This window comes from Nannospalax galili, unplaced genomic scaffold (assembly GCF_000622305.1).
Source record: "Nannospalax galili isolate Female #2095 unplaced genomic scaffold, S.galili_v1.0 scaffold880, whole genome shotgun sequence".
NCBI lineage: Eukaryota > Metazoa > Chordata > Mammalia > Rodentia > Spalacidae > Nannospalax > Nannospalax galili.
In genome coordinates this window covers 377,407-386,213 of record NW_008345873.1, presented here as the reverse complement: position 1 = coordinate 386,213, position 8,807 = coordinate 377,407, and the positions used below count along the sequence as shown (strand labels likewise).

The 8,807-nt window shown below is 40.6% G+C and overlaps 1 protein-coding gene and 1 pseudogene across 1 annotated transcript in view; one reads left to right on the top strand and one right to left on the bottom strand.

The window, feature by feature from the left end:
* The window catches only part of Fundc2 (FUN14 domain containing 2), a 28,932-nt gene that overhangs the window by 15,372 nt on the left and 4,753 nt on the right, over positions 1 to 8,807 (bottom strand). Inside the window, 1 exon segment of the mRNA XM_008842040.3 lies at positions 1,010 to 1,085. Within this exon segment, the coding sequence (XP_008840262.1) occupies positions 1,010 to 1,085 (76 nt within the window).
* On the top strand, positions 1,236 to 2,605 carry LOC103741306 (annotated as a pseudogene).

Here is an 8,807-nt window from a genome sequence, read left to right as displayed (position 1 = left end):
AGCTGTTCCTTTTTTTTCCTGTAGCCTTAAAGAACCCACATCCACTGGTTCTTAAACATTAACTATAGGCCAAAGAGACAGCTCAATGATCTGAAAGAAACTGCTGGATACATTGGCATATGAGAATAAATCATATCAAGTGCATGTATCATATTTTGAAATCATATTTGCTTAATATTTCAGCAGTGAAAAAGGAAGAATATGTGGGGAGCTGTTCCTTTTTTTTCCTGTAGCCTTAAAGAACCCACATCCACTGGTTCTTAAACATTAACTATAGGCCAAAGAGACAGCTCAATGATCTGAAAGAAACTGCTGGATACATTGGCATATGAGAATAAATCATATCAAGTGCATGTATCATATTTTGAAATCATATTTGCTTAATATTTCAGCAGTGAAAAAGGAAGAATATGTGGGGGCTGGCAGGATGGTTCAGCGATTAAGAGCATTGGCTGCTTTTTGCAGAGGACCCAGGTTCAATTCCCAGCACCCACATGGTGGCTAACAACAGTGTATAACTCCAATTCCAGAGGATCTGATGCCCTCTTCTGACCTCTGCCAGCACTGCATGACATGGGTGCACTTACACACATGCAGGCAATAAATTCATATACATAAAATCAAAATATAAATAAAGCATTTTTTTTGAGACAGGGTCTCCCTGTAGCCCCAGCTGGCCTGGAACTCGCTATGTAGGCGAGGCTGGCCTCGAACACAGAGAGCTCTGCCTGTCTCTGCCTCCCAACTGCTGCGACTAAAGGCATGTGCCCCCATGCCCAGCTATAAATAAAACATTTTTAAAAAGAAAGAACATGTGGTATTTCTGTCCCTGCCTTATAAATGTGAAAGTAAAATGTAACTAGTATTTGATAATATTTCACTCAAGTGACTAGTAACATTTAAATAGTATACAAATGCATAAACTATATTAGTGTAATACAGCCAGGACTGCAAATACATTAATGGGCAAGTAGAATTTCCAAACATCCCAGAAATATCACATACAAACCTGAAGGAGGAAAAATCCACCTCCTACAGCTGTTGCAGCCAACTTTCCAACCTTCTGGAAAATGAAACCAGTGCACCTACAAAAACCAAACCAATATCAGACAAGGTAACAGGCTGCCAGATGCACACAACCTGCATTCCCAATAATGTTCATATCTTACTTACCTTGAGATGATCCAGTTCCTTCCTACCACGTACAAAAGCAGAAGGCCAACCCAAAAGGGAGCATGACATTAAAAAGAAAAAACCAAGCCTTGATGCTGCCATTTACTAATTTGTGGGCTTGAAAAAGTAACTGAAAACTCTCAAGTGTATTTTCAATTTTTTGCTTTCTGATTTCCTGGCTGCTCTAGAATCTTCCTAGCTTAGCCTTCCAAGTGCTAAGAATATACGCATGAACCACCATACCAACCTTCTCAATAAAAAAATTAAAAATACAAGTTTCAATGCAAATAATCGAAACATCCCATTCAAAAGGAAGAGATTTCAAATTGTATTTTAAAAAGCAAGATCGGGGGGTTGGAGAGACAGCTCAGAGGTTAACAGCACTTGCTTCTCTTGTAGAGTACCTGGAGTTATTTCCCAACACCCACATGATGGCTCACAACTGTCTGTAATTCCAGTTCCTGGGGATCTGACACCTTCTTCTGGCCTCTGTGGGTCCCAAGCACACACACATGATGCACATACATACATGCAAGCAAAACAGTCACAAAATAAATCTTAAAAAAAAAAAAAAAGATCCAGGGAGTGTCAGGGGGACAGGGGGATCCCAGGCCTTGCCAGGGCCATCTGGAGCCGGGTCTGGCCCTGTTGGGCGTGTGGAGACAGGGGCACAGCCCCACCTAAGGGCGAGTGGAGGGGAGGGGCCTGATCCAGCCCAACCAGTGCTCAAGGACTGGGGCCCCAGCCTGGCCTAGCTGCCCAGCAACAGATGAGCAGCTCATAAAAGGCCTTGATGCTCGAGTTGAAATCCCTGCAGGGGGACTTCCAGATCACCCTGGTGGATGAGTATGAACTCTACTACTGGGACGTGGCCATCTTTGGACCCTCTCAACACCCTCTATAAAGGCAGCTACTTCAAGACACATATTAAATTTCCTATTGACTACCCATATTCACCACCTACCTTCAGATTCTTGATCAAAATGTGGCATCCCAACATATATGAGAATGGAGATGTATGCATTTCAATTCTTCATCAGCCTATAGAAGACCCACATTGTGGAGAACTGCACTCTGAAAGGTGGACTCCTACTCAAGATGTGAGGACTATTCTGTTAAGTGTAATCTCACTGCTTAATAAGCCCAACGTCTTTTCCCCAGCCAATGTGGATGCTTCAGTTATGTTCAGGAAATGGGGGGACAGTAAAGGAAAAGACGAAGAATATGCTGAAATCATTAGGAAATGTTTCAGCCACTGAGGCTGAAGCAAAAAAAAAATGGAGTGAAGGTCCCCACAACCCTGGCGGGGTGCTGTATCAAAATTAAAGTGCCTTCCAATGACAATAGCTCAAATTTGCTTTATGGTGATCCTGTATGACAACACAATGATGATGAGGAAGAGGAGGAGGAAGATGCCAACTGTTTAATATGAGTCTGGCAATGAGGAGTTGTGACATGTTCCTTCCGTGCCCTTGTACTGCCCTGCTGTCTCAGCCCAAAGGGAGGGGAGCAAGTGGGGACCTAGCAGTGGCTCCTTAGGAAAAATTTATTCACAGGGTGGGGAGAACACACACAGCTCCCACTGCTTCCCCTTATGGATCTCAGTTTGCTCCTTTTCATGGACCTTTACTGGAAAGTAACCCTCTACAGATGTCTGAATTCTTGCATCCTTTACTCCTTCATGACTGTATTGCCTCACTTCATCTCTATAGAACGTTCACAGCAATACACATTTGTCTGTTTTCAGATTCCAGAAGAATTAGTCTAAAACATTTAAAGTGTTTAAAGCTGGGAACCCACTAGGAGTTCACAAGAGCTGCATATATTGGGTAGCAAGAGAAAACGGGAGAAAAAGAAAGCAATTTGCCAAGGTTCGCCTGCTCCTTTACATTAGTGCCTGGGTATTTGTTCAATCCTGTGGTGGTGAATTTTGTTTCTTTCCTAACGCTGGGATGTGGTAGGCATCAGGGACTTGCTTTCTTGCTAAGCCTGATAAAATGTGCTTCTGTGAAATCATCTGAAAATGGGGGTCTCAGCTACTTTGAGGAGAGAAAACAGATTTTGTTTTTTGGAATCGAGTAGGATCTACAGCCTGAAATAAATACACATACTTTACATTAAAAAACAAAAAAAGATCCAGGCTGGGGAGATAGCTCAGTGGATAGTCTTTGCTGCACAAGTCTGAGAACCTGAGTTGAAATCTTCTGAATCTGTGCTGATTAGTTTTTGTCAACTAGAGTGATGTAGTTAAAGGGAGCCTCAATGGAGGAACTGCTTCCAACAGATCAGCCTATGGGCATGTCTGTGAGACATTTTCTTAATTGCTAGTTGACATGACCCACTGTAGGTGGTATCATCTCTGGGCAGATGGGCCTGGGCTGTAAAGGGAGCTGAGCAAACCAGAGCAAGCAAGCCAGTAATCCTCCATGGTGTCTGCTTCAGTTCCTGCCTCCAGGGTCCTGCCTCAAGTTCCTGCCTTGGCTTCCCTCAAGGATATCTTTAAGGCAAATAAGCCCTTTCCTCTCCAAAGTTGCTTTTAGTCAATGTTTTATCACAGCAAGAGGGAAGCAAACTAAAACAGAAATCAGTGCCAGAAACATGATTACTGTCATGAACCCGGCCATGTTGTTTTGGGTAGGATTGTGGAGGATTTTGGAGCTTTGCACTGGAAAACGCTTTAAGTGCTCAGAGACTGATAACTGTTCTGTGAGAACCTGGAAAATAAGAATGCTTAGATAAATGCAGGCAGTAGAGGCTGGCTTGTGAATATTCAAGAGGAATTTTGAGAGTTCTTAAAGACTCCACCAGGGTTGTTCAGCTGAAGCTGAAGAATCACCTGTGATTAACAAGAAACCAGCATCACTGAAGTGCAATTGGCTTTACTGGGACAATCAGTGCTGGTTAGCTTGGGCTGAAAAATCAGCTGTGATTGAGAAGAGACCAGCATCATTGAGGTGAAATCTTCTGGCAGTGTTTTCTTGGGGTCAGCACACAGAAGCTGCTATTTAGAGGATGCCAAGGCTGTATCTCAAACTGGAAGCTGAACTTGGTAGTGTGTGAGACCCTCCCACATGGTGCTGATTTAGATGGCACAAAAACTGCAGAACTGAAAGAGTCACGGACAGAAGCTGAGGCCTGATACCATGAGAAGCCAGGAGTGGCCATTGTTACAGTCTCAGTTGCAATGGAGACCCCAGGATATTGGAGAGGCCAGGACCTTAGGATGACCAAACACAGCGGCAGGTGGAGTAGAGCCTACCTGAGCCTACAAGACAAGCTGTGTGCACTGAAGATTGCAGAGCTGGAGAAGTGGAGATGCCCAAGCTTTCTGAAGCCCAGAAGATAGTGTCCCAGATGCGGGCACTAAGCTAACACTGATGAACTTCAGTTTTGCTTGTGTGTCGGGGTCTTCTGTTTTGAAATAAGTAATTTGTTTTTTATTTTACCAGAGCCCAGAGTTAAAGAGACTGGGTTTTTAAAGAAATATTAGATTTTGAAGTGATAGAATTTTTAAAAGACTGTGGAACTTTTAAAAGTTGGACTGTCACTGGACTATTAAATGGAAGGCCTTGTCTCACCCACCACAATCAATTTGCCATCTGGAACAGTGTCTACAGCTTAGTGGATGCTTATTAAGATTTTAAAAAATAAAGTTTCACTTTTTTTTTAAAAAAAAGAATCTTTATAGCCATTAAACAGAACCTAATACATATTTCTTCCACCTATTAGGAAATAGGGAGAAGCAGTGGGGCGGGGCACATACACAGAGATATGACTATGTGAACAGGAATAAAATACAACAGAGGAAAGCCAGATGCAAGTCAAGGAGAGAAGTCTCCAAAGAAACCAATTCTTTTGGCACCTTGATACTGTCTCCAGAACTGTATAAAAATAATAAATGGCTGTTGTTTAAAAAAATAAATAAAAGGTGAATGGGGCCTAAGAATTTTTTTTAAAGTTGGACTGTGTTTTTTATTGTGTTATTAACATGAGATCTTGGGAGTAAGAAAGGAAAAGGGTATGGATTATAGTGATGTGTTTTTGTGTCAAGTTGACAAGGGGTTAATTGTGCTGGTTAGTTTGTGTCAACACAAACTGGAGTTACCTACAGTTATCTCAATTGAAGAATTTCTCAGATCATACTGGCCAATGGTCATGTCTGTAAGGCATTTTCTTAATTGCTAGTTAAGATGGGAGGGCCCAGTCCATTGTGGGCAGTGCCATGCCTAGGCAGGTGGGCCTGGACTTTATAAGAAAGGTAGCTGATGGGGCTGGAGAGCTGGTTCAGCGGTTAAGAGCACTGACTATTCTTGCAGAGGACCCGGGTTTGATTCCCAGCACCCACATGGTGACTACGAACCATCCTTAACTCCAGTTCCAGGACAATCCAAAGCCCTCTTCTGACCTCGGAGGCAATGCACGACACAGGTGCACTCACATACATGCAGGCAATACACTCCTACACATAAAATAAAAATAATAAATAAAATATTAAAAAAAGAGAAAGGTAGCTGAGCAAGCCAGGGAAAGCAATCTAGTAAGTAGCATTCCTCCATGATCTCTGCTTCAGTTCCTACATCCAAGTTCCTGCCTTAGTTTCCATGGATGATAGACTGTAACCTGTAAGCCAAATAAACACTTTGCTACTCAAATTGGTCTTGGTCAGTGTTTAATCACAGGAGCAGAAAGCAAACTGAGCCACCATGCAAAGCTGGGTGTTGTAGAAAAAGCAAAATCCATTCACATACTACACACAAGAAACCCGCTTAAATAGAAAGACCTCACAAAAGACAAATGGAAACTCCACACATGTATTTCTGCTAGCCACTGCGCTATATGTGCTTCTTTTCTTGGCTGATTTTTTTTTTTTTACAAAGTTGTAACCCTGAATAGAACAGCTCTGGGTTCTATGAATTCTAGAGGATTATCAAATACAAAGATGTCTTGAGGACTCCTAAATTCTGCAACCATAATAAGTGACTTTAGGAAATTGCGTTTTTATATATAAGCACTATATAATGGGAAAATGAAAGCTAAACGTAGCAACAACTTACAATAGCATCAAAAATATGAAATACTTATGGGTGTTAAGTAATCTATGTTAATCATATATAACCATGATATGATCTTATACTGATAGGCTGTATATGACCTACAAATCACTGCTGATAGAAATCCAAGAAAATAAAGTGATAGTGATCAGGACAGTGTAATACTGGCACCATAACAGACTGAATGATTTAAAAAAAAATTTTCAACACTAGGCATGGTGGCACATGCCTTTAATCCCAGCCCTCAGGAGGGAGAGGCAAGTGGATCTCTATGAGATTGAGGCCAGCCTGGTCCACATAGTAACTTCCAGGTAGGCTGGGACCAGGGAAATGCTGTCAAAAAAATGTTTTTTCCAAATAATTTTATTGTGTGTGTGGATGTGCCATACACATGTTTGCCATGGTATATGTGTGGTGGTAGGAGGACAACATGCAGGAGTCACCTCTGTCCTTTCACCATGTGGGTCCCCAGGATTGAACTCAGGTCCTCAGACTTTGTGGCAAGCGCTTTTAACTCACTGAGCTATCTCACTGGTCCAAGATAGATCAGTTTAACCAGACATATGATCAATTGCTTTTTAACACAAGTATAAAGGCATTGTCCTGGTTTGGTTTCTGTTTGTGCAATAAAACACCAAGCAAAACTAACTTGGGGGACGAAAGAGTTTATTTCAGCTTACAAATTCTAGTCCATCCTTAAGGGAAGCCAAGACAGGAACTCAAGGCAGGAACCTGGAGCTCAAACAGAACTCATGGCTTGCTCCCCTGGTCTGTGCTTTCTTATACAATGCAAGACCATCTGCCCAAGGCTGCCACCACCCCTCACAGTAAGCTGCACCCCCATCACTCAATTATCAAGAAAATGCCTTAGAGACATGCTCACAGGCCAATCTGACAGAGGAAATTCCCCAGTGGAGGCTCCTTCTTCCCAGGTGTGTCATGATAACTGAAGCTAGCCAGCACAGGCATTGTGTTGGAGAAAAAAAAAATACTCATTTCGACAAGCCATTTCAGTACAACTAAATATTCATATACAACCCCCCCCCAAAGGAACTTACGGTCTTAGTTTGAGCCATATACAAAAGTAAATCAAAATGAATCCTGGAAACTAAATGTAAAACCTAAATTTATACACTCCCCTAAAAACATAACAAAAATCTTTGTGACCCAGAATTGGGTAAAATATTCTCAGGTATGGCACCAATAGCTGGAGGTATAAAAGAAAGAGTTGTATTTAAAGACTAAGAACCTCTGTCTTTAAAAGACATTAGGATAATCAAAAGTTATATAGTGAAAATCACATATACATTTATGATACTTGCAAATCAGAGACATAAGACTTGTATCTAGAATATACAAGAACTTTTACAACTCAGTAATGAGAGAAAAATAACAATGTTACAAAAATATGGGGGAAGGATCTGAACAAACCAGTCACCAAGGACAAATATACAGCCAAAATTAGTCCATGAAAATGTTCAGCATCCTTAATCATCAGACAAAAACAAATTAAAACCATAATGAAATACCATTCCACCCCCTAAGAATCACTGTTACAATAAGACAAAATGTTAATGAGGAAAGGAGAAACAAACTCTCATATATTGCATTAGTCAAAAATTTTAAAAGGCCAATGTCAGTCATCAACTAGACAAATACACTGTGAGATAGTCATACAATGGAATAAAAAAATGATAATGAAGAAACTGTAGCTACATAGATGGCTAAATACAGAAAACATAAAAACATAAGTATGGCAGTTACTATGAAATGTCATATTATAGTTATGCTGAATAAAAACAGCCTGACTCTTAGCATCCATTTTAAAAGGAGACCCGAACTGCTGAGATCCTGTTCCTTTAGATTTCTCTCAGAACTGTGCTCCTGAACCAAGGTCTCACTATTTCCTTTATTGAAATAGTATATCCAGCATGAAATGGGGAAGTAAAAGTAGGACCTTTATCAGAGAAGAATGTTACCCCTTCTGATCCCTAAACCTAGACTAGCATGCACAGAACCACAAATAGATGTCATCAATATAATTCCACCTATGGTTTGTAACACATATTGGATAATATTCATAGCTTCCTTGTTTCCAAGTAACATCATTCAAATCTCTTGAATATCCCTCATATCTCTTGCTGTTTGCAGCTCTTTCTTGAATATGCAAAACATCCACACACATTTATACCTTCTTTTGGTCAAGGGGAAGGAAGGGTCATTAAGAATTAAAGCTATATGCTTTAAGTTACAAAAGGAGCACAAGACCTATTTATTAGGTTTGTTTACACTATAAACAAGTTAAGATGAGGTCAACTTCTTAGTTGTAAGGTAAAGTAAAAGTCATTTGTCCAGAGTATGTTCATACTGTAAGACATTTCCACAAGCAAGAAGCAAAACAATACATAGTGACTGCCCAAAGTTCAAAGCAAGGTAAATTAGAATATATTATTAAAACCATAAAGAAAAGAAAAGCGACAACTTCCAACAACTTTTAGACTTCTAGGGTACTATTCCTCATAGTTATCTATTTTCTCCATTTGTGTATTACATAATAAGATTTTTCAAACAGAGTTTCTGAGA